Source organism: Talpa europaea (genome assembly GCF_964194135.1).
Source record: "Talpa europaea genome assembly, chromosome: 8".
In the NCBI taxonomy this organism is placed as follows: Eukaryota; Metazoa; Chordata; class Mammalia; order Eulipotyphla; family Talpidae; genus Talpa; species Talpa europaea.
Genome location: NC_140075.1, coordinates 38,997,172 through 39,023,762, shown reverse-complemented (window position 1 = coordinate 39,023,762; position 26,591 = coordinate 38,997,172). Strand labels below are relative to the sequence as shown.

General features: G+C 38.7%; 1 protein-coding gene across 1 annotated transcript in view; it reads left to right on the top strand.

The window, feature by feature from the left end:
• The window catches only part of LOC311175249 (putative phospholipid-transporting ATPase IM), a gene marked incomplete at both ends in the record, with an annotated part of 155,957 nt that overhangs the window by 51,236 nt on the left and 78,130 nt on the right, over window positions 1–26,591 (top strand). Inside the window, 3 exons of the mRNA XM_084240154.1 lie at window positions 665–723; window positions 23,207–23,320; window positions 24,250–24,348. Of these exons, the coding sequence (XP_084096280.1) occupies window positions 665–723; window positions 23,207–23,320; window positions 24,250–24,348 (272 nt within the window). The remainder of the gene's footprint in view (window positions 1–664; window positions 724–23,206; window positions 23,321–24,249; window positions 24,349–26,591) is intronic.

Here is a 26,591-nt window from a genome sequence, read left to right as displayed (position 1 = left end):
TTTCTTCCCTGTTAGGATCTAAGTAACTAACTTAATTAGTTTATCTTAGTAACACATCTATGATGTTGCTTTCCTCAGTTTTAGTTACCTTTCTTTAATTGTGATCTGAAAATACTACGTACAATAAAATATGAGAGTGTAACTGATTGAGAGATCATATTTGCATAAACTTTATTACAGTTATTACTATGATTGTTTTATTATTAGTTTTGTTGTTAATCTCTTATTATGCCTAATTTATATATTTTATAATAGCATGTATAGGAAAAAACATAGTTTATATGTGATTTGATATGATTGGCAGTTTCAGGCATCCAATGGGTCTCCTTAAATGCATCTCCTGTGGATGAGGGAGGACAATTGTACTTAAGTGAAGAGAAAGGGTCTTTGTGAAACTAAAGGGATGTAGAAATTGGAGACACATAATGTTCTGCTTTATGACTGGCATTTGACAATGAAAAACATTTCAGCTTTCCATTTTGGAACTTTCCAACACTTGTTCCAACATTTAGGCTGGAAAAAACCAATGCCCTTCAAAGTTCAAAGGAAAGAATTCTTGCAACCTTGACAACAATCAAAGTAGACTACATGATGTTAGTTTAATGAGTTATATGTTTCTTTGGGTTGAAAATTTAATTTCATACCTGATTTCTCTTCTCTTTAGAAGTGGAGAGGATAGTGAAAGCCAATGACCGTGAATATAACGAAAAGTTCCAGTATGCGGTAAGTAAAGCAAGCACGCACAACACATACATGCTTGGGTAGGTCTTACTGTGAGGACAGTGGGACTCATGTTTTATAGGACTTTATCACTTCTCTAAAAACTTTCTTTGTTGGCCAATTTTAAAAATAAACAAACAAACAAATGAATTTCCCAAATTATGTTTATTGAGGTAATGGAGGTTTACATCTTTGTAACTGCTCTGCGGATTATAGGTTCAAACCTCTACAGATGTATACTTTTCCACCCTGCCCACCACCAGTGCCCCACAATCCTCCTCCATGTTCCATCCCCACCACACCATCCTCCCCCAGCTTGTTCCCTCAATTTTGCAATTAGATGTTAAGAGTTTGTTATTGGTTTGGTTTTGACTGATCCTTTATTATGTTTCTCTATATTGCACATGTAAGTGAGACCATCCTGTATTTGTCTTTCTCCTGCTGACTTATTTCACTTTGCATTATCCTCTCTAGTTCCATCCATGTTGTCCCAAGTGGCAGGAGTTCATCCTTTTTTATAGCAGAGTAGTATTCCATTGTGTATGATATATATTCCATTGTGTATTTTTTGGGAAAGATTTATTTATTTATGCATACAAGAGCTGGGGCATAGGTCAGAAGTGTGGGGGGTGAGAGGATCCACCAGAGACAGAGCAGGGAACAGAACAGGCAGACTGACTGAAATATACTGCTGAGGGGAGCAGTGGGCGAGACAGGAGAGGTTTGTCTTGCCATGTGGGTTTCTCCCTGGCTGGCCGGGGATCGAACTCGTGCTGCAGAGGCTGTGGATTGCTTCATAGTGCGGTGACCAACCCCTTATGCCACCAGGGAGGCCCTCCATTGTGTATACATATTGTAGCTATACCTATATACACCGTGTGCATGTTTTTATGTATGTGTATATGAACTTACTTTTCCCTAATCCACTCTTGTGTCCTTGGCCACTAAGATGTTTCTCTTATTTAGCTATTGTAAATAGGACTGAAGTGAATATAGGAGTACATATATACCTTCAAAGGAGTGTTTTTATGTTCTACCTAGGAGTCAAATTGGCAATTTGGTAGATACATTTTTAATATTTTGAGAAACCTCCATACTGTTTACTATAGGGAATGGATCAGTCTACACTCCCACTAAGGGTGTATTAGAGTTTTTTTCCTCCACATCCTTGTGTTGGCCAATTTTCATAGCAACGTGCCATTTGTTTTTGTAATATATATTTTAATAATGTTTCTACACTTATTTCTCTGAACTAAGAATGGTTCATATTTTTATTGGTATGGGAAAAAGACAAAATATTTTCTTCCTCGAGGATTAATGCTTAGTTCACACTGGTGCCCATTTGGGCACTAGAATACATAGTGATAATATAAAAACGGGCTTCTACGGTGATGCTTGGTATAGAAGTGGTGATAGTAGTGGTAGTATTAGTTACAAAGTTCAAATTTGTACTGAACTACTTTTTGAACAGGATTTTATTTGAGTGTGTATGGAATGGCTAGTACTATTCTGGAAACTTGGGATTCACTGGTGAACAACTTGATGAATTATATGATGGATCCTCATAACAATCTCTTTATCTTTTTATGGCTCAATCTAAGTTGCTACATGGAGCCTTTTATAGTTCTTAGAAATTAGAATTAATTTTGTATTTGACATGTGGCTTGTAAGATATTTTATAAGGTTGAATTTACCGTAAGTTTAATGAAGGAAAGTCTGAATTCAAAGAGGTGCTTGGTGATTATTAAGGCATAAAATGTGGGCAAACTTTGGCAGTGTCCCTCCAGATACTGGCCAGATGAGAGAGGATTTTGGAAAAGAGATCATTTTATTGTTTGGTCCCAATTGACATGTCTTTCCCGTATATGGAGATGGGTGAATTGAGCTATTGTATTTTTGATAACAGTATGTATACTATTAAATATTCAATATATGTAGCTGACAACTCCTCTTTTTCATACTGTGCTAATCACATAATTTGATGTTCAATATAACTTTTCCTGTAGAGAGTCAGTATGTTATCTCTATGACAGATTTCCCAATGTAAAAAATAATATGTTTGCATGTTGTTTTTATTCCTCAAGCTTGTAAATTTGGTAATAGTAAGCCTGTCTTTCAGAGAAGGAATCCCTCTCAGGAGGTTGATGAGCTTGCTTTTTAGCCTGAGAGAGGGAGGATTGTAATTCCCGTGGTGATTATGCCACTCTGTGTGGCCTCCTGATATCTAGTCATTTTACCCTCTGCCCATCACCGTTTTTGACTTGATGACTCTATTCATTCTGTTCTTTAGCTACAGAGGGCGATCCTTGAAAGCCTTGAGCAACAGCCCCCAAATCAGGAGAGTAGACATGTTAAGACCTTGGGGAAAAATCGGAAATAGGTAATCTACTGTGGAGTAATTATGCATCTCAGTACTTGGCTGTCTTGCTTGTTTTCCAACATATAAAAGTATTGCCATTCTGTAAGTAGTAACGCTTTACAGGAGTAAAGTCTGCATTTTGTGAGATGTTAAAGTCTTTTCTATTTATAGTTATTTTTATTTAATTTATGAATCATTTCAAACTTATAGATATGTTAATTGGCTATGAGTGCTTCAGATCTACCATTCCTTTTAAAGTAAAAACACGATATAGTAACATAGATAGTTTTCTGTTGAATCTGAATGATAGCGAACAAAAATACACAGATGTGTTGCTGCTGTTATGGTTTCTGTCCTCACAATGACAAGGCAGTAGGACAGTATTCCATAGTCTCAGCAGACCCAACAAGATCATGCAGTCTCTGAGTTAAAACGTCCAAGAAAAAACAAAACCCATTATAGCTAGGCCAAAGCAATAATGACAAAAGTTGAGAAAGGGGACAGCTCTCCTCCCAAGACTGCCCGTCTGTGTCTATGCATGTCTCTCTCTTTTCTTCATTCTTCTTTTCCTAGTAAATACACCCTTAAAAAATGTTAAAAATTAAAGAGCTGAAATAGGAAGACAGTAGCTCAGAGAGGGGCAAAGTTTTCCTAGGTCTAATGGGCACCTGGCTCAGAGGGAGGGACACTGGCAGGCCCTCCTAGAAAGCAAGCATGGGTTCCCACTAAGCCCTCTGGTGGCGTCCTGATGCCGGAATGACTGATAGGATGCAGGTCACATAGTGAGGTGTGGGACACTCTCAGTCTCAGTCTGTTCAGCTATAGATTTCATAGAGTTGTTGCAAGAATTGAAGTAGAAAAATATACAATGATTCTATGGAGCTAGTCTAAATAGATGGGATTTGACTCTATCTGACTTAAGACTTTTTAACCACTTCCTGTTTGGAATGTCTTTTGAAGAAGGGGAGTAGTCTGGGGCCTTTTGCTCAGTCTTGCCTCATTTTAAAGGACATATCTCCAAATGGCAATGGATTCGAAAAGACCCCAGAGAGAATGTTTAAAATAGAAAAAGCCATATTCCCTTCTAAATGCTGGAAAAGAAATGGAAATAAACTATAACGTATGAAAATCATGAAAGAAGAAATGGTAAAGGTCCCTGAAATGTAGTGGGAAGAGTATTTGGGGATAAGGTAGACCATAGTTTGAATCCTTTTTCTCTCCTTTATTTGCTAGTTTATGATCTTGATTTATTTATTTCTCTGAGCAGCAGTTATTTTACCTGTGAAGTGAGGAATTTTCCTCATAGGCTTATATGCTAAAGGGTTATTGAGATAATTTATGTAAAATATTTGGTACTAAGACTTGTCAATATAGACACTATGTGTCACGTACTTTGCTAAACATTTTATGTGGATTTTTCTCTTAACCCACACATGAATATTGGCAAGTATTATCATAAAATTTTAGATTCCTTGTAAAGCTCTGTTTAAAATAAGGTATCAGTGATAATAATGTTAAGAAGATACTGGGAAATTGGCAAAAGTGATAAACTTTTGCATAGGTATCATGCCAAAGAATGAGCAAATCTCTGATATTAAAGATGTGGAAATTGCTGACAACTAGGCAGATGATGCAATAGTAGAAAAAATAAATGTACCTAAAACAAGAAGGCTAACAGTATAAGTGATTTTGACACTAGCAACCCCTCTACCATCTGCTCCTCCAAATAATTCATATGGAAATGATAATTCAATGAGTTAATCGAATGCCTATTCTTTGCAAAGCATTTGATGAATTCAGGACATTTTCCTGAAAAATTCAGTATAGATATTGACAGATATATGGTTAATGGTGATAATAAAAACAATACTTTTTTTTTTTACAATATAAATAACAGCTTACATGTGTATAGTGTTTCCCATGTGAAAGGCATGGTTCTAAACATACTAACATATTAAACTTATTTAATTTTGCAAAAGTTTTATGAAGAGCGTATTTTTATTAACTCACTATTATATATGAGGACACTGAGGTAGAGAGATCTCATTTAAGATTCCCATCCCTGTAGCTGTGAGTCCCTAGTATGTACCAGGTGCTTTGCACATATTGCTAATCTTCCACAAAATCCAATGAGATGAAGTGGGACTCCATTTAGTGACTTGTCTAAGGTCACACAGCTGACAGGTGGCAAAGATGAAATTCTAATTCAATCTGTTTTTCCCATGATACCTTGCTGTTCTTTTGACCAATCTTGAAAAACAAACCAAGAACAAACAGGTCAACAAACAATCACTCCCCCTGACACCCCAGCACCCCTTTCTCTAGTATACATACTGGTTAAGTTTTTGTACTCTGGAGACAAAGACAGATACAGGATGTGTAAGGTTTTTCCAAATGTGAGGTTAAGAATGGCCTTAAATCTTACCATTAGCATTTGTTGATGAGGAATTGGAAGAAAAATTTATACTGAGTTCATCTGAAAGGTTCAGTTTCCACAAGCACTAAGCCTGGACAAGCAAACTTTTCTCTTTGAAGGCGAAGGAAGCTATTTCAATATATAGAGAGCCTTGGGCCTCCCCAGTGGCGCAGCAGTTGAGCGCTGGGTTGCGAAGCTGCCCGCAGCCTCTGCAGCGCTGGTTCAATCCCTGGCTGCTCCCCTGCTACCAGAGGAGGGTCCCGCATGATGTGCAGACCTCTCCTGCCACCCGCTGCTCCCCTCAGCAGTGTACTTCGGTCCCTCTGCCTGCTCTGCTCCCCGCTCTGGCTCTGGCGAATTCTCTCACCCTCCTGCGCTTCTGACTGTACCCAGTGCTTGTATGTATCAATCAATCAATCAATCAATCAATCAATCAATCTTTAAGAAAAAATACATCGAGAGAGCCTTAATTAACAAACCCGGAAATTTCAACCCATATTACTAAGACATAGTACAGGTTTAGGGAAAATAATCAAATGTACTTTCAAGAAATAAAGGTTTTAGAGCATAAACAAAAGGTAAGTTAATGATTCTAAGTGAAATTAATTGGTGCATTAGAAATGATTCTGTGAAAAGGGGAAGATGGAAAGATAAAATTACAAGTTGCATTTCAGAATGCCAAGATGTGTGAAGCAAAGTGGAGCTGGGGAGAGGAAGGGAGTGTGATCCAAGGGCTGGAATTATTATCCTCATTAGAAAGGAGTTCGAAGTTTTCTGGTTAATAATAGGAATGAATAATAGAAATAATGAAAACTTACATTAAAAATTTGAAATTGGTAGAACAATTGTAAGAGCAAGCCAAACAATGAGGCTCATTATAAAAGGAGATCAAAGTGAATGATAGAAGTAGTAAAAACAGTTGTAGTTGTATTAAAATGTGTTGATGGAAACATCTGAAAAAGCATTAGATTAATTATAGCTATTTCTGACTTAATTTAAAAATGAATAAATGATATGCAGAAACTGATTTTTGCTGGTTCTTTTTTGTTTCTCACATAGACGTAGGCATTCTCTTCATTTGATTCTCTTGAACTTGAACACAATTTGAGAATGGACATTAACTCATTGAGTGATAAGAAAGTTATCCTGCCTAAAAGGACAGAAACTTCAGTCCTGCTGAATACTTAATAACTTTTATTTGAATGTATTTCGTGCACAAAGGTAGATGGGAAGTTGCTAAAGATAGATGTAAAGGACTTTTTTTTTCCTGAACCGAATTATTGATCCTATTCAGGTCATGCACAGGCTTATATAAATTGGTGAATGTTTAACCAAATTGTTTTGCTTGCTTATGAAGAAAGAATTCATCTAAAAATTACATTCTAACTCGGTAAAAAATAAAGTGGTAATCAGAGGGACTAAGGGGAGTGAAGTGGAATGGACAGGGAAGGGAGGTGAGACCAGATTGTTAAAAACACAGAGTTTGGATGTAAGGTAATAAGTTCTCAGAGCTAAGAAGTCATAGAGTGTGAAGGATTTAATTGCCCTCCAGATTAAATAGACTCGGTATCCAAATGGAGATGCCAGGTTAAGGCATCCTGTAGATTAGGAATCTCAATTGGAAGGAGGTATCTATAGGTAAAAGGAAGATGGAATTTGTTAAGGAATCATGACTGAACTGTGGGGTGTGTGGGGAGGTATGGAAACTTGGATAGGTAGAGAGGGGAAGGAGGCCATCCAAGAAGATCAAGGATGGGGAATAAGACTGATAATAGTCCAGAAAAGGAAACAGTAGGCAGTTAGCCTTTTGTAAATACTGAGGTCATGAGGTTAAGAACTAAGGAAGTACATTTTTTAAGCCAGAAGGAGCAGCTGGAGTACTTGAAGAAAGCAATTTTGATATTCTAAAAGTTGGGGTAGGAAAGTCAGAAGATAGGGGAAAAATCTACAAGAAAGTAGGGAGTGGGGTATAAGCCCACTATTTGCAATAAAAAGGAAAGAAATAGTATAAAAACTTTCAGATTTGATGAAATTAAGTGAAGCATTTTGAATCAATCAAACGTGTTGACTTTCAAATACATAAAGTCCATGGTAAGGTAAAACTATTAAGTATTTTCTTCAGTAGAACCTTGGACTATCAGCATGTTGGGACATGTTCTAGTCCTGCTTTAACTCCCAGCCTGATGGGAAGTTTGGATTTCTCTTTTTATTTCATGAGCAGCATAGCTGTGCCACCACTGTTCCGTAGATCCTCACTAATAGGCCTGATGACCAGAGCAATTTATACACCAATGAAGAGTACAGATGATGACAATTCATGTGACAAATTTAAATTAGTCATGGAAAGTGCTAGTAACTTGCATTTGTTATGGGTTTCTGGTTGTTGGTTGTTGCATTTTTTTGTATTGGGGCATTACCTAGCAACAGTGGCTTTTTGGCAAACATTGAAAATGCCTTCTGTTTTGTGTGCTATTGTTATGTGTATATTGTTCTATATGACAAAAGTTTTTGTATTTCTTTTATAAATAATTAACTTATGATAGAAAGGATACTTTTTGGACTTCTTTCAAATTAATTTTCTTTCTGGATTCAAGAGTTTTACAACTATAAGCATTTTATCTTTTTAACATCTGATTTATTTAAGGGGTGTTATTCTTTGGCTAAGCATTTCTCTGATTCCTTGTTTCCTTAATTTGTTTGGTCTGTGTTAGTCTTTTATTTTAGCCTCTGTATTCCTATTCTTAGATGTTCTAAAATGGCACTTTAAGGTAATTGGAGAATCCAGTTAAACTCTAAACTTCTGAAGTATTTGTTTGCTGTTTGTGTTTTCCAACCTTGAGGTAATTTTTGTATCCTCATAAACTATCAATAGTTCCATTCCATCTGCTTTGTGAAGTAATTTCAAGTAAAGCCATACATTTTTAGTTTACTTATTTAATTTTCCTTTCTTTATTTCAATGATAGTTTCCCAAGCAATATGTAATTGGAATTAGAGAGCTAAAAATAAGTTAATTTTGATATTCAAATTTGGGGGCTTTATTATAATCTGCCTATAGTGGGATAAATTTAAGCTAAGACTGAAAAATGAAAATATGGAGCAGGAAGAGAAGTAACTTCCTGTGTGGAAAGAGAACTATAAATGCAGTTTCCTTTGTTGGTGAACAGTTTATAAAAGTAATCCATAAATCAGTCATGTGGATCAAATTGGGTAAGATCAGTAACACTTGAGAGGTTAACGGGTAAACCGCCAAGCCCAACGGTCCCTAAGTGGTTTTTAATCTTGTCTTGTAATTTTTGTTATGGATCAAATAGTTTGGTTCTGTCAATCATGTTGTTAAAAGATGGTCACTGTCATATTTTATACTTTGTAGTTAAAAGATTAAAATCATTCATGTTAACCTTTTAGTCTCAAATTCATGTCCAGTCTATGAAACCAGTGTTCAGATTACTCATATTTTATATCTGAGCTTTTAGGAAGTTTTTTTAATATATTTAGGCATTAAATTGATATATTTAGGCATTACTATAAGTATCTTCAAAAGATGGAGCAGGAAGAAAAGTAACTTCCCGTGTGGAGAGAGCAGTATAAATGCTGTTTCCTATGTTGGTGAATGGTTTATGAAAATAATCCATAAATATTGAAATTTGAGGTTACTTTGAAAATGATCCTAGGGATTGGTTAGGGGCCTTATATGTATGTGTGTGGATGTATAAATGCATATGTATTGTATGAACATGTGCCTATTGGTAACGTGTAGTTGTTAGGATGTGTATTCACTGTTGTAAGACTGTTTTGGCTGGAAAGAGACTTTTCTGTAAGGAATTAAACAGGACAGCCATCAGATTCTTTTATCTAGATCAGTGATCTATATCTCAAGCTGTTGATTCCTTTGTCTTGACTTTTCTAGCAGTCCTAATGGTTCTGGATTTCATGAGTGTTTCTTGGTCATCAAGCTTGCTGTGAATGAAAGTTTATCTTTACAATTGTGGTTGTCCAGGTGCCTTCTGATCTGCTGCAGATGGTGACACCATCTGTAGTCCAAGAGTACAGGTAAGAAGAATTGTTCTCTGCAAATAGAAAAGCCTGACTTACTTTGCTGGTACTGTAAGGAAGTTAGCTTAAGTTCATTATAGAACCTCAGTGTGGAATTATCCTTTCACGCTATTCTGTCCAATTCTCTCTACAACATTCTCAGTGATCACATATCTTGCCTGTGTGTAAAACCCTCCAATAGAGGGTACTCACCACCTTCCAAAATGGTCTTTTCTGTCTTTGGATAGTTTTGATTATTAAATGGTTTTTCCATCAGTTTAACCAAATTGATTTTTTCCTGCTTTATTATCTATTGGTTTAGCTTTATTCAGAAGCCAAACCAGAGAAAATGCATCTCCTCTTTCACATGACAATGCTTCTGGCATTTGTATTTCAAATTTCGGTTCAGTGAGTAGACTAATCCCCAGGACATCACCTGTCATTCTCTTTCTTTTCAAACTGCTTCGTTTTTCTAGTTTCTTAAAGTGTTGCTCCAAAGTCTATTTTATCTATTGATCAACTTGAATTAGAAGAATTATTAAAAAAATTAAAGATGAATTAAGAATGTACTAGTTTTTTGGTGATTGTTGACTCCTATTAATCTCATATTCATCTTCCTTTCCCCACCCCCTGCCTTGTTTCTCACCTTCCCCCACCCCCCCCTTTCTCTCTGAAAACCACAGATCTATGGTCAGCTTTCAAGGGATGGTTTTTAAGTTTGTGTGTCTGACTCTTTGGTTTTTATATTCCACTTATAAGAGGCACCATCTGGTATTTATCTCTCTTCTGCCTTATTTTCATCTCTCTTTAATTATTCACCATAAGGACTATGTCACGTTTTTTTGCATCTTGTTTGTCATAGAACTTGCCACATAACAGACACTCAGACATTCAACTATTCTTTTCATTATTGTCTCATATGCAAACTTACCGATGTCTTCTACATCTTTACTGTCGTCTAAACCAATGGGTCAAATTAATCACAAGCTCTGGGGGTGGAGTCCAGGCATTTGTATATGCTCCCAGGTAATTCAAGCAACCAAGATTAGGAATCAGTGATGAAAGTTATTAACAAAAATATTGAGTACAATTCAGTTGAGGGCGGAGCCATGTGCCTTATCACTAGAGGTTTGCAGGTTGCTCTTGGGACAGTAATCACTATGTCTCATTGACTTAACAAGTTTCCAATTTCTTTAACTGTCCTGGTCACCAACCCTATTTTTGCTTAAATTTAAATTTGGTATTTTATTGCTTTCTATCTTAAGAAGAAAGTCTTTTTTAAAAGAAAAATCTATTATGGTTCAGGTTTAGGTGACTTTTATAAAGGATGGAAGAAATAATTGAATTTTGAAGATTCCTTTTCAAGTCATGTTTCTATGATTCTTGCAAACCACTTCTCATCTTGTGATATTTTAAACACTCTTACAGGCCGCATGCCAGAAAAACACCATTGTTATAAGCAAGACATTTGTGAGGTTAGAAGAACAAATGGGCTGAACTTCTTTATTATGTTTTGCAGAGAAATATTGTTCATACTTTTCTAGGTGAGAAAATTAGACTAGAGTCAAAAAATTTCCTGGGATCGCTTCTCAGCCTTTTGGCTAAGATCAAGTGTAGTAAAAAATTTCCTAGGACATCTGAGGTGTGCTAGGATTATGACTCTGGTTTACCTACAACATAATTTTTATCTTTTTCAGTTGTCACTCTTCCTTACTGAGGGTGCAGTCAAATCACTTCACTGGAAAGGAATTTTGTGGAAAGAAACTATCTAAAATGGGCTTAATATCCTTTCTTGTTGTGAATATAAGCAATGACTGTTTTGGAAAAAGTGTCCCCAAAGGCCTTCGGCCACATACAATAATGAGACCTCTAGATTTCACCTCTTTCATTCCTTTCAAATCCCTTTCCTATTTGTAGCATCACTGGTGACCTTCAGCCAGAGGACACAGCACAGTTTCTATTTCCATAAAATCCCTCCTGATTCTGTTCTGCCAAACCCACTAGCCTGTCTGGCTTCTTCCTCCCGAAAACCAACACACTTGCTTAGAGGTCAGGATGAACTTCATTTTCTGAGCCTTTACTCAGATGGAGCAATCAGGAGAAGGAATGTGGCAGAGGAATGTGCTGGAGAGAAAGAATATGAAGGACATGGGACAAGATGGCTGAGAAGTTGCAGACTTGGCAGCCAGGAACCATTCATTCATTCATTAGTGTAATGGGAGAGGATCTGGTTTGCCTGGTTGCAAGGAAGTTTTGTACACTCACTATTATTCCTAGTTGATTTCCCCAGTGATACTCCAATAGATCATTAACTATTAAGTAAATAAATCTCACTGTAACCCTTGCCCTGAAGTCCAATATAGCGGTTTCCCAAATAATGCCATTTTATTCACTGTTGTTTTGTTATAAGGTTGATGAGAACAAAACTAAACAAAACTGATTCCTGGCTGGGGACACTGTATTGAATTTGCAATTTCTCTTCAAGTCTGTGTGGGCTTTCTCCAGTGTCTTCCCCCATTCCAAAGATGTGCACACTAGGTTAATTTGGAGTGTGTGTCTGTGCCCGCCCATGTGCATCTTGCAACTCAAGGGTGCCCTTTTCATAGTTGCTTGCAAGCTTGACCCCTGAATAGCCAGGATAGGCTAGGCCACCTGATCCCTGAACTTGAATAAGTGGGTTTTATTTTATTTTATTTTTTTAAAGATTTATTTATGCATACAAGAGCCGGGGTTCAGGTCAGAGATGTGGGGGGTGGGAGGATCCACCAGAGACAGAGTGGGGAACAGAACAGGCAGACTGACTGAAATACACTGCTGAGGGGAGCAGCGGGTGAGCCAGAAGAGGTCTGCTGCACCATGTGGGCAGCTCCCTGGCCGGGAATCAGACTCTGCAGATTGCTTTATAAGTTGCGTCTTAACCCCTTGTGCCACCTGGGAGTCCCAATAAATGGGTTTTAAATGACTGAACAAATGAACACTAATTATTGTTTCATACTAGAAGTGTTTGGAATCTTTATTAGGAAGTTTGGTAATCTTTTTCGATCAAAGTATGCCATACGACTTTAACTCCTGTTTATGTCAATTAGCCTATGGTCAAATTAGTTTCATTATATGTTGCTTTGATTAATGTAGCTATTTCCAAAAGCGTATGCCCATGTTAAGTACTTACTAAATGTGGTATTGTGAGAAGCAGCTGCGTTGCTAATTAGTTCAGCGATGTGAAGTCTCTGTCCTAGTTAGTTGTGATTAAAACTCACTTTTGAAACCACTGCAGCTCTTGCTCTGCTTGGCCCTCCCCTGAGCTTCTTGACTCACTATGTTGTTGTGCCAGCGTCTACGGAAGACCCCTGTCTGTTTTTATGTATGTCATTAGGGGGCTTCATTGCCAGCACCATGAAGCAAGCTTAAGGTAGTCTTTGTTTTAACTCAGACCATCCTAGGCAAAACCTCTAAATTTGGTGAAAATTCATTAAATCCTTTGCATACGATGAGATCACAAAAAATAGAGGAATGACCTACAGTTTATTTAGAAATTATAATTATCATGTTTAAATGCTAGAAGATACTTTTGAAGTTTCTCTTTCCCCATGTCAATGCAGAGAATTTTCCATCGCAGTTTCCCTAATCTTCCCTGTCAACATTTCTACTTCCAAACAAAATCACTCCGCAAACAGAAAACACAAAGTCAGGTGGTGGTGTGGGTTTGTATAAATTTAGATTTATAGTCCAACCCTGGGTGAGAAGGGTTGGGGCCAGGAAAAGCTAGGAATGTTGTAGGATACCTCTGTGAGGTGTTCATGGGTCCCATGACCCTAACACCCTGCAGAAGATGCATGTACCCCCCATTTGATCCCCAGGATTCTGCAGAAAATTGCAGTTATCCCAGAGCTGGAGTTATTTGTGTAGCACCCTAGTGTAAGAGGTAGTGTCTGAAGAAGGATTAGACTATTTATAGTGTCTTATTATAACCCCTAGCCCTGTGGGAAATTCTTTATGGTGCCTTTCCTTGTTAACTGGACTTTTCCATTGTGCCTTTGTTATTGTCATAAATGCTGAGGTCCTGCCTGAATTTGGCCCAGTTCCCAGACTGCACAGCAGTGTGAACATGGTCTAATTTCTAGTCCTAATAAACAAAGGAGCTGATATCCACAAAGTTGTGCAAAGATGTCCTTGTAATTCAGGAAGTGGGCTGAGCAGGTCAGTCCCAAGACCTCTGAGCCTAGCTCTGGAATGAGGTGGGTCAAGGGGTCAATGCAGAGGGCCTGCTCCCCAGAAGATAAGTGATCTATAAAGAGCAGGCATAGCAGAGCTTTGGGAAAGCAGAAAAGGAGGCAAACAAATCTTTAGGGATGCCCTATGAAAACCCCTCTGAAATAACAACCTTCGATTTCTTTTCCCTTTTGTATGCCTGTCTTTTGTTTAACATGTTTTCCTGGAGAAGGCATGTACTATTTTTTCTCTATATAGAATTTCAAGAGTATTTTCAGCCTTTTTCAGATGTTACAGAAGAAAAGTTAACCACTTATTTGGAACTATTTAAAAGTCTTTATATGTTATATGCATCTAAATACCCTGGGGGAAAAATTAGTTTGATTAAATTAATCTCCGAGGGAAATTAAATTTGTTCCCCTGGTGCTTGTCCAAAATTGGTTCTTTGTAGATAATTACTATTCATAGGACATTTACTAGCTCTAGAACAGTCTTTCACACACTGGAACACTAAACTGAGGCCTGAGGGTAGAAAAGAAGCCAAGGTTTATGAAACTGTCAGGCAGATTTGCTTTGAGGGGATGCTGAGGCCTAAACGTTTGCCTAACTGCTGTCTGTTTCTGAGGCCTAGATGGGAAATAAAGTTCCCTGGACAAGCCCAGCATGCTCCCCTAAATCAGAAGGATTGAAAGTGACTGTGTCTCTTAGCTGATTGAACTAATGTGTGCCCTTCACTGTACTGAGTTTAGAGACCTTCCTTTCTTTACCATCTGAACAGTAGTCCATAAGGGTCAGTGAGTTCATTTATCAAGAGGGAGCCCAGAGACTTCTTGATTTTGACTCATTTTCCAGGAAACACTTAACAATTTAGGAGATAGATTGTACAAAACATAGTCGTTACGGGCAATCCTTGCATCTGCTGTAAACCTCAGTCTCCTTATAAGCTGAAATAGGAACAGCTCATTGGATTTTTGAAGATGACCTGAGCTGATGTATGTACCAGGCTCGGTACAGTGGTTGGAGTGTGTAAGGACACAATCCTTATTAGCTGGAGTCATTTTGTGGAGACTCCGTTTGATACTCACATGTTCTCCATTCTGTGTCCAAGTCTAATGGGCCACACTCATTTCCTTTGGCCATAATAATGTTTAGTCCAGCAGTCTTCAGGGTTTTTGAGTCCATTCCTTAGTATAATAAAGAAAGCTTCCTAGTATACATACACTTATTTTAAATATATGTATACACATGTATCAATCTATATGCATATAAACTATATATTAAAGACAATCCATGCATTAAACATTAGGGATGTTAACTTAAATTTTTTCAATTTTTTTGCATCATTGTTCATTTTTAAACAATATTTGCTTCCTCCCTCTCCCTCCAGGTGTAGCCCCCATATAATTTCCTTCACCTATGCACCCGTGCGCCATCACCTCATCCCCTGTGCTTCTCTCTAGGCCCTACCTCTGATCCCTCTCCGTCCTCTTCCCCTGCAGGATGTCTCTGATTTATAGTTGTCTGTTTTCGTTTTTGTGTTTTTTAACTTAAAATTTATTTTCTTTATTCACCTATTTTTAAATAACATTTAAAATTTTTATATTTAAAAAATTAAAATTTTAAATAATATTTTGCAAAGGTCTTGCTTTTTTCTGATTGTCCAAAGACCTGTTTTGGGCATCCCCTGGGCCACAGGAGCCCCAGCAGCATCTCAGGTAGCGTAATCTTAAGGTTGCATTAACTTGAGGTCAAACAAGTTAATTTTTAAGGGAGTATTGACTATCTAAATGCTACTGCTTGTTATTGCATGTTTTCTTCATACCATGATTGCCTTCTCAAATCATGTCATTAATCCACAAGTTTGTTGTTTGCTCATTCCTGCTTCTCTCCAACTAACGGGCAGACTTGCTCTAGGAGGGTAAGGGCTTTGTTGACTCGCTTCTGTAGCCCTGGATCAATGCCACAGTGCCTCACAGAGAAGATGAGTGAATGGATTAACACAGGGCGATGTCCTCTGCTCTTTCCCTCCACACAAATATTTTTGTTTAACAGTCCCCCAGGCACAGGGGACTGTTATGATGATGGTGGTGGTGGTGATTGTAGTCAACATTGATGGATAGTTCTCTGTTAAGCCTCTTCTGGGTTGATTACACCCCATGCCACTCCCAGCAGTGCCATAGAGGAACCCTACCACCTCTCCATTGCTGCCAACCCTGAATGCTGTGGACTCCACACTGGGCAACTTTCGACTAATACTGAGTAGTTGCGGTTCCGCATGGTGTCAGTGAGGCGCCAGAAACCCAATTTCCAAGCCCTTTTTGCTCCATACACGCATTCTTCTGGGATCTTTGCATAAACATGGGTGTTTCACATATTTCCTGAGTGGCGTAAATGCCTTTAGCCCACTTCCTTTTTAATGCAACTGATCTGTGGACACAGCCTCTTTTTGTTTTTTATTTTATTTTATGGTTTAGAGGTAATCTCTCCCTCAGGAGTCAGGACTGTTTCTCTCTCCAAAATCCAGATTATACCACAACAGTACTCTGCCTTCTCTTGTCACAAGACAACTAGATTCTCCTCCTTAGCCCCTCCACCCCCTCCAAGACCCTGACAGTTCCTTCTTAAAACTGCCATGACGTAGAAATGTTTCATCAAGTGTGGGAAGATTTTTGATAGTGTTGAAACTGTGATACTCATTGCGAAAGCTCCTGGGGTTTGGCCTGTGGGGTTCACAGATGCAGACAGTGTCCCCGACAACCACCAAATGCATTTAGGCTAAGCCTTCTGGGAGTCATTCTTTAAAGTAAATATAGAGGTTAAAGTAAACTGTCATATTAAAAACATATACTACTCATTCTGATATTAATGATATTATACTGTTTTGTTCAGAATAAAAGAAAAATCAACTCAGTGGACTTAGACAATAAAATAAATGTATAGATCATATACCTGAAAAGTCAGGAGATAGGACTAGTCTCAGGAAAGCCTGGTCTAGTTTCTTTCTCTGCATTTCTTTTTTCTTTTTTTAAGATTTATTTATGCATACTAGAACTGGGGTGTAAGCCAGAGATGGGGGGTGTGTGTGAGAGGATTCACCAGAGAGAGCGGGGAGCAGAACAAACAGATCCACTGAAATACACTGCTGAGGGGAGCAGGGGGCAAGGCAGGAGAGGTCTTCTGTGCCATGTGTGTTGCTCCCTGGCCAGGGATCTAACTCATGCTATAGTGGCTGGCAGTAGCTTGAGAGCACTGTCTTTAACCCATGCACGACCAGGGAGGCCTTCTGCATTTCTTGACCCTGCAAGAGTTTAGAGTTTATTCTTGGCCTCCTCCTCACTCAAGGTCCCAAGATGCTGTCAGTGACTCCTAAGTCTATTTGCTTCCAGGTGAAATCTGGTAAAGAGGAAGAAAGTCCACATATCCAGCAAATTCCCAGAATTGATATAAGTCATGTGCTAATCCCTGAACTCAAAATTTTAATTAGAAGAACGGGGATGTAATGGGCTTAGGCTAATCTGGGCCTGAGCCTGGAGTTATGGATGGCAGTTGAATCCATCCAGACCACAGGACTAAGACATTTACAGCACTGTTCACTGAGGGCAAGGGAAATAGCATACAATGTCTATTACACTTGGCATGAAAACAGGACTGAATTTGGAGCACTGACAGTGGTTTCTGATATTAATTTTTTTGTTGTTCATATCTCACATTCTCCAAATATCAGGGTTGGTTTCCACATCTGGTTGGAGTAGCCAGTGGTGATATCGGGGGTAGTGTTTCTGGCTTCTTGCCTTTTGGACACATGGTGGCTCTTTCTGGTCAGTGAGTTGGGAGCATTTGGATTGAAGCATAATCTGTGGATGTAAGACTGTTCAGAGCTCTCTCTCTCTCCCTCAGTTACTGTAGTTGGAAGCACTTGACATGGTGGCTGGTTTGCTGTGCATAGCCATGATGAACAGAGTCTTCTTGTTGGGCCATATTGAACAAGGAGTATGAGCAAGAAATAAACTCTTATTATGTTGAGCTATGAAATATTCTGGAGTTGCTTGATACTATGACAAACCCAGTTTATCCTGCCCAGTGGATTTCCTAGATCTGCTTGGATTAGTTGGGGGTGGCTTGGAACAATCCTATATTTGTTCATTTCTTTCAATTTAGAAAAAATACTTCCACGTCTTTGGTCTCATCTTTTCTCCAAAGTAGTCCATAAATATATGGATGAGAAACATTATTCACTCCATTTTGCCTGTGGAAGAATTGAGGCACACTTTCCAAATGCTTTGTTTACTCATTTAGCAATATTTGTTGTTTTCTATTTGCTTTGTTTTATTAAGCAATATGGTTGCACAACAAAATCTCATTATAAAAATAATTTTTCTGATTTTATTAATATTTTATTTGGTGGCCCACCTCTAAAGAATGTCATTTTGTACTTTATTCTTTCCCTGCACCAAGTAGTCAATGTCGAAAATGTAAAGGACTTTGGCCAAAGCTGCCTGCGTTAAACTAAGGAAGTGGCTTCTATATTATTTGTTTGCCGTGAACTATGTCCTGGGCTAAAAGAATCATTCTTGAGGGGGATTTAGGGGAAGCCAAGGGCACTGTAATCATACATCAGGCAATAGATCATCAGAGTTCCTGCCCGGGGGGGGGGGGTGGCACAAGAGGAAATAGATGCACAACACTTCCTTTGGTAAGAAAGTAGCAGCAGTTGATTTTGATTTTTACTTTATTTTAATTAGTCTTTTTCCTGGCCCCTTATTTAGGTTTTCTAAAAAATGATGTAAAAAGATATAAAATAAAAAAAAAAAGAAAAAGAAAGTAGCAGCAGGCTAGAAATGCAGAGTGGAGGAGAGAGTAAGGGCTGATTGCACTGAAAGCAGAATAGACGTTCACTTTGCACTGTTTTGAGGAAGCGCAGTGCTGGGGAGGGTGTGCTCTGGAACCAGAGTGCCTGGTTTCAAATTGTGGTTCCATCACTTACCAGTGGTGTCATAAAATGAGCTATTTCATACCAAGTTCTCAAAACAGGATACATAATCAAAGTTTGATAAGTATTAGTCATTTTTATTGTTATCAACATTATTGTTCATTGTTATCCTTTCTGCTACCATCCTTTCCATGCCACCATCCTCTCGCACCTGGACTTATTAAAAGACCTCCTCATTGGTCTTCTCACATCTATTGTTAAGTGATCTGCTATTTGTTCTCTACCCAGCACATAGGGTAATCCTTTAAAACTAGAATCTCATCAAGATTACTTAAAATCTTTCAATAATTCCCTCTTCACTTATGATTTTAGTCTTTATGGTAAAAACTAAAATGGGATAGATTCCAAGGAATTTTTCTGTAGCCTGAGTTTATGCTGACCTTTGCAGTTCAGCCTCATTGTCTTTCTTTTGAGAGCCCCAAGTGTGCCACCATCTGCCCACCCCACCTGACTTGTAGTAATATATTTTTGAGGATCAGTGCTTTTTCCTTATCCTAACATTGCCCTCCAGGTGAAAGGGTCTCACCTGGGGTGACCATTCTTTCTCTACTCCTTTACTCATGCTGCCCATAGGAGGTGGAGCTATTTATGTATGTGTCAGTGAATATTTGGGCCTCCTCAACTCGTTTCTTGGGGGACCTTCCTGCAGGGAATGGTGACCCCCTAGGAACAGGCTCTTTCCCACTACGTGTCTGAACTGTTAATAACTGTTAGTAAGCCTGCCCCATCATGGGCCTGTTAACTGGCACAACTGGCTAACAAACTAAAGCTGTGACTTCCACTTGGTTTCTATCAGCTCCAGGTGCTACTTTCATCTTCTTTCCTCTTTCTTCCTCCCTTCTTCCCCTGGCTTCTCAAACTCTTCTTTTTTCACTGCATTGGGGTTATTCTCGTGTTCCATGCTGGAAATCTAGTGTCAAGAGGATAGTGGCAAATATCTTCGGTGTTGTGTTATGGAATGTGTTGTACAAGAATCTGACTGGAAACCAATAGAATGACTCAATGAAATGGTTGAATATTAACATGCCTGATAGAAGGTCTTACCAATACTCACATTCTTGAACCTTGGCTGGTTGGGGGGAGGGGGTGGTGGTGGTGGTGGTGGCAGTGGAAACATTTTTTCCTTTTGATTGAAAAACAAAGGAAGGTAAATGGGCCGAGAGATTGTCCAGAAGGGGGAGCCCTTGTTCCTTGTTTCCAATCATTTGTGTTTCCATAATTGTGAGGGTTCACATTGTCTGTGAATGTTAACAACAGAGCCCAAAGAACAAACACAAGCATTTCTATATGTCACGTTAAGCAAATAGGCATTATTTGGTACAGTCCTCATTTGGCATTAGTTATCATTTGGCCCCACACAAGTGGTACTTCACCTATGTGGAATTTGATTTTGTATGAGAGTTTTGTTTTTTTTTTAAAGATTTTATTTATGCATACAAGAGCTGGGGTACAGAGATGCGATGGGGCGGGGAGAGGATTCACCAGAGACAGAGTGGGGAACAGAACAGGCAGAATGACTGAAATACACTGCTGAGGGGAGAAGCGGGCAAGACAGGAGAGGTCTGCTGTGCCTTGTGGGTTGCTCTCCCTGGCTGGCCAGCAATCGAACTTGTGCTGCAGAGGCTGTGGATTGCTTCATAGTGTGGTGATTAACCCCTTGCACCACCAGGGAGGCCCCTGTATGAGAGATTCTTGCATTTTTTTTTTTTTAAAGATTTATTTATTTATTTATACAAGCACTGGGTACAGTCAGAAGCGCGGGAGGGTGAGAGAATTCACTGAGCCAGAGCTGGGAGCAGAGCAGGCAGACTGACGAAGTACACTGCTGAGGGGAGCAGCGGGTGGCAGGAGAGGTCTGCGCGCTATGTGGGACCCTCCTCTGGTGGCCGGGGAGCAGCCGGGGATCGAACCAGCGCTGCAGAGGCTGTGGGCAGCTTCGCAATCCAGCGCTCAGCTGCTGCGCCACCGGGAGGCCCTCTTGCGATGTTGCTTTGAAAGTCCCGACACATGTTTTATCCCATTTTGGTTTTAACCTAGGCGGAAAAGATAAAACAGAATTAGGACTATGTGATTGCTTTATTTAACTGCTTTTTGTTCTTAGCTTTTCTCTCCCTTTTTCTCCAAGTTGCTTCTTTAGAAAAATGTGTTGTGACCTCACTGCTCACAGTCTTTCTTCCTATCCCAGATCTTGAATAGATAAATTGTTGTGGAAGTTCTCAGCATCAGCTGCAGAGCGGTTCCAGCACACAGTTAGGTATAGTACCTCAAACCACCTGATCTGGAAATGCTTTTCCTGATATCTCTCTTCCTTTCCCAATGATTGTTGGGAAATGTCAAAAATGACCACTTCACAGATGGCTATTTTTTTCGTAACTGGTGTGGTGATTACTAGGAGCTAGTGTAGTTTCACTTACAACAAGTCACACCAACTAACCCTCAGTTTTAAAATATTAGTGAATGGAAATTTCCTGGCCGTGTTGATTATGAATTTCAACAAGACCTGACACTCCAAATTTCTCATGCTACCTTTGTGTGAAAGATAAAGTTAAGCTTCATAAGAGTGTAGTTATGTGGATTTACATATTTAATATGATTTAGATAAACACCAGAAAAAGGTGTAAACATTAACCTGTGGTGAGGGCTCTAGTAGTTTGCTCTAGTTTTATCTCTTTAATTAAAAAAATAAGGTCTGGCTCTGTCCTTTTAGTGTATTTGCTAAAGACTTTGGAAGAATATAATAAAAGGCATGTACTTGAAATTTTATAACACAAAACTGGTAGGAATATTTAATATTTTAGAATAGCATATTCAAAATTAATTTTTTAAAAAATATTTAGTCTGGTGTAATAGGCATATATGAAAGATCTTACAAGTCAATATTAAAAAAAATCAGTTATAAATGTTTAGGAAGGAGACACTGAATTGAATAGTAATATAAGAAAAAATGATCTATGGATTTTCAGTTAATCAAGAGTCAATATAAAAATGTTTTACAATTGGAGTCTCCCTGGTGGCGCAAGGGGATAAGCACAGCACTATGAAGCTATCCACAGCCTCTGCAGCACGAGTTCAGTCATCCCCAGCTGGCCAAGGAGCTACCCACAAGGTGCAGCAGACCTCTCCTGTTTCACCTGCTGCTCCCCTCAGCAGTGTATTTCAGTCAGTCCGACTGTTCTGTTCGCCACTCTGTCTCTGGTGAATCCTCTCACCTCTCTCCCACACCTCTGGCCTGTACCCCAGTTCTTGTATGCATAAATAAATAAATCTTTTTAAAAATGTGATACAGGGCCTCCCCTGGTGGCACAGCGGTTGAGCTCTGGGCTGCCAAGCTGCCCGCAGCCTCTGCAGCGCCAGTTCAATCCCCAGGCACCGGGAGGGTTCCACATGGCGCGCAGACCTCTCCTGACTTGCCCGCTGCTCCCCTCAGTAGTGTACTTTGGTCCTTCTGCCTGCTCTGCTCCCCGCTCTGGCTCTGGTGAATTCTCTCACCCTCCCGCGCTTCCGACTGTACCCAGTGCTTGTATAAATAAATAAATAAATAAATAAATAAATAAATAAATAAATCAATCAATCTTAAAAAAAAAGTGATAGAGTTGCCAAAATGTTAATGAAATCTTAGATCATTTTAAGTATGTGTGTGTGTATGTGTGTGTGTGTGTACACACACACAAACTGTTTTAGTGAGATACAGAAAAATTGGGATGGTTCCAAAGAGGCTGACCTTGAAGCGATGTCTATAAAATATGTCATGGAGAATGAGGGTGCTTGGAATCTCTGGATTAGAGTAGAAAAGATTTATGGGAGTTCTATGAGTTCTATAATGTCTTTTAACATTTCAAGATTGCCAAGATGGAAGGGGCTTATACTTGACCTCGGTGGTCCCATGGATGGAATTTGTTGGATGACAAAAAGTTATAGGATGACACTTCAGTTTCTTATAATGAAGGCCTTTCTAGCAATTTTCATTCTGAAATGGAAAAGGGCTACCTTTGGAGGTGGTTAGTTTCTCATTAATAAGAACTACTAAAACAGGCTTAGAAGCTCCTTGTCAGAGTTACTAAAGTGTCATGCTGTAGGAAGGTGGGCTAGATGATCTCCAAAGTTCCTTCTGACCTCATAGGCCTCCACATGACTTCAATGTCTGCATAGAGTGGATGCATAAGAAGTAACTGCCAAATAAATGAATGCATAAAAATAAAGATATCTCAGATAACAACAACTCAGGCAGATTTTTGCACTTGATACATTTTTTATTCATGGGTGATTTTATAGCATTGAATAGTACTTAATCTCAGGAGCATGTCATCTTGGGAAAAAGAAAGACCTTGGGGTTGGGCCACACAGTTTTAAATTTCGTAGATAACTGGCTTATCTTTCTTGCTCTGTCATAACTCATACTCAGCCTTATAAGTTCTAGAGCTATTTCTGATAATGAACAATGCCTTGCCATAAACTAACATGATGCCATTTCTTTTTCAGGATAATTGTATCCACACATCCAAGTACAGCATTCTTACCTTCTTGCCAATTAATTTATTTGAACAGTTCCAAAGAGTGGCAAATGCCTACTTCCTTGTCCTTCTGATTTTACAGGTAATATTTAGGTTGTTCCTTATGTGTTTGTTGAAAGTATTAATATACTTAGAATAAGTAAGTTAATTCTCTTAGCTAAATGTTCATGATGAGGTAAAGCCATCCTTATCAGATTTTTAATGTTATTATTGCTGCTTCCACAAATATGGTTGGAAAAGGTAAAAACTAGTACATTCATCATTCGAGACACTGAGGTCATTTCAAAATGCAACCTTGTACTTTGTTTGAACCAAACCAGAGCCTCATGATTGTTGTTCATTATTTCCCTCCTTGCCTTACTCCCCTCATATAGACAACATTCATTGCATAAGTGGAGGCAGAGTCTAGCTGGGTAGTAGTTTTTGGAACTCATTTTAGCAAATTTCAGTTGCATTTGAGAATGATAACACATTTGACATATATATGTATATATATAAAAGTAAATAATAAGTTCTATATGCTATATGTTATTTCACTGTAGAGAGACTATTTTTCAGTCCTGAGTGTTAATTGGTAGTTATTAACCATTCTTTTGCCTTCCATCTAACTGAAATTTGAGCTTTTACTTATATTTTAGGAAAGAAAAGGTGGGAATTAAAAAAATATACATCATATAAACAGTTCATGTTAGTTATCTATCTAGTACCTAGAGTGCTCTAATCAGAACGGATGCAGAATGTGCTGGGTTCTATGTTAATTATAGAAGGTAGGAATGTGAGTTAGATTGTGTAGTCTAGAATAATAACTATTTTTAAATTGTATAAAGAATTATTTGGCTTTAAGTGGCAGGAAGATAAATTATTTTAAGCAAAAGTGTATATAGCCAGGAGTATATTATATTCATGTGTGACTGGATTCATGGGAAAACTGTTTCATCAGGATGTGAAAAAAATTGGAAGATAGATTTCCTAACTTTAAAAGCTCTAAATATTTTAAAATGTCTGTTTCAGCTGATTCCAGAAATCTCCTCCTTGAGCTGGTTTACTACCATTGTGCCTTTGGTCCTGGTGATTACTATGACAGCTGTCAAAGATGCCACAGATGACTACGTGAGTTTTTATTTACTTTGATTCTTCTTGAGGCCTCAATTTCAACTCTGATCTCTCAGAAACATAAATAGAGATCCATTTGGAAATTTTGCATGAAGTTCTTTTTGCCAGTGTCATGTATAACTCTTTTTCTATTTGCTCAATGATTAATACATGTACTAGAACCAGAGGCCTTTTATGATAAAAGCAAGAGATTTTCAATAACTTGACTCATTTCCTTATTTTACAGATGAGGAAACTAAGGCCTATAAAAAACTAATGATTTCCTAGTGATCATATAACCAATTAGTGGTAGGTGCAGAGACAGAAAATAAACCTGCTTCCATACAGCAAGGCATTATCTATCCTATATCATGTATCTTTGTCTAAATACTGCAAAAATTACACACTTAGATCATTTATCAGGGGTTAGAAAATCAAATTATTTCAAAAATCAGACAAGTAATATAAGTAAATGAGATATAATATGATAGAGGGGTTTGAAGTATGCATAATTCAAAGAAGGGCATTTAAATACAAAGATTTAAAGCATAATCGTGGCTAAAGCAAATATTCCAAATCTACACAAGTTATATTCTTACCCTGGATAACTGTATGAGCTCTAACCTCAATAATTATCTATATGCCAGGAACTTACACGTTAATACTGCCAGCCTAAGCCTCTCGTCTGAACTCATACCCATATTCTATATTGTCTACTTTTTTTAAAAAAAGATTTTATTTATTTATACAAGATCTGGGGTACAGGTCAGAGGTACGAGAGGGTGAGAGGATTCACCAGAGACAGAGTGTGGAGCAGATTTTTTTTTTAAGGTTTATTTATTTATACAAACACTGGGTAAAGTCAGAAGCACAGGAGGGTGAGAGAATTCACTAGAGCCAGAGCAGGGTACAGAACAGGCAGACTGACGAAATACACTGCTGAGGGGAGCAGCGGGCATGGCAGGAGAGGTCTGTCACGCCATGTGGGACCCTCGCCGGCGGCCAGGGATTGAACCGGCACTGCTCAGGCTTAGGGCAGCTTCACAGCCCAGCGCTCAAACGCCCTAGATGATGTCACTTTAAAGTGTCAGCTTGGGGTAGAATCTACCTATTACTGTGAGGTTGCCATTGTTCATGGTGCTTCGGAGCTCTTATAAAATTGCCTTCATGATCAGTGTACAAGTTACAGCAGAAAGCCAATCTCCTGATGTGTGTTCACATAGCTTTGAAACAAATGCCATTTCTCAACCCCTAAAAAAATGTATTCACTGTACCTGCTTTCCTAGAGAAGCATTTATATTTTCAAACATAAGATACCCCTTCAAGTCCATATAGAAAAAAAATTGCTAAATCTTTAAAGAATAAAAGATACAAGAATAACAAATAAAGAATATTCTAAAGAATGGACTATATGGCCCAAAGGTAATTCTAGGACAAGAACTTTTGACAATGCTTTGAGTAAGGTCTCCTTTGGAGTAAATGTGTGACCTATTCTCATTATTATTATTATTATTTTTAAAGAGGCAAGCTTCATTTATTTATTTATTATTTATTTATACAAGCACTGGGCACAGTCAGAAGCGCGGGAGGGTGAGAGAATTCACCAGAGCGGGGAGCAGAGAAGGCAGAAGGACCGAAGTACACTGCTGAGGGGAGCAGCGGGCGGCAGGAGAGGTCTGCGCGCCATGTGGGACCCTCCTCTGGTGTCCGGGGAGCAGCCGGGGATCGAACCGGCGCCGCAGAGGCTGCGGGCAGCTTCGCAACCCAGTGCTCAACTGCTGCATCACTGGGGAGGCCCCTATTCTCATTATTTGATCTTTCAGGAGAATAGTACTCATTAGATGCATGAGTTGCTACACTTTGACTTTAAGGGTCTTACTCGCTATAGTCACATCTCATAGAAGAGTAAATTGGTAGGGTAGAAAGAAATGGGCTTTGGAGAAAGATGCCTTATTCTTTCCTGTTCTAGCAGTGTGACTTGAGACAAACCATTTCTTTGAACTTTTTCCTGTATGTGTAATGTAGCCGATGACATTAGCACTGTTGGGAGGACAACATGAGATGCTGTATGTAGAGCACCTGGCACAGTGCCTGGCTCACTAGGGTATGCCAGCAGTGCTGGTGCTCTCTCTCCTTCCTGTCCTGGTGAAATTCCCTTCTAAGCCTTCATATCTATTTCTAATGTAGAAACTGTCAAAAAGAGTCAGTCTAGATGAGACTACCATTTCTAGTCTTCCCAGACTCCATCAGTCAAGTATCAA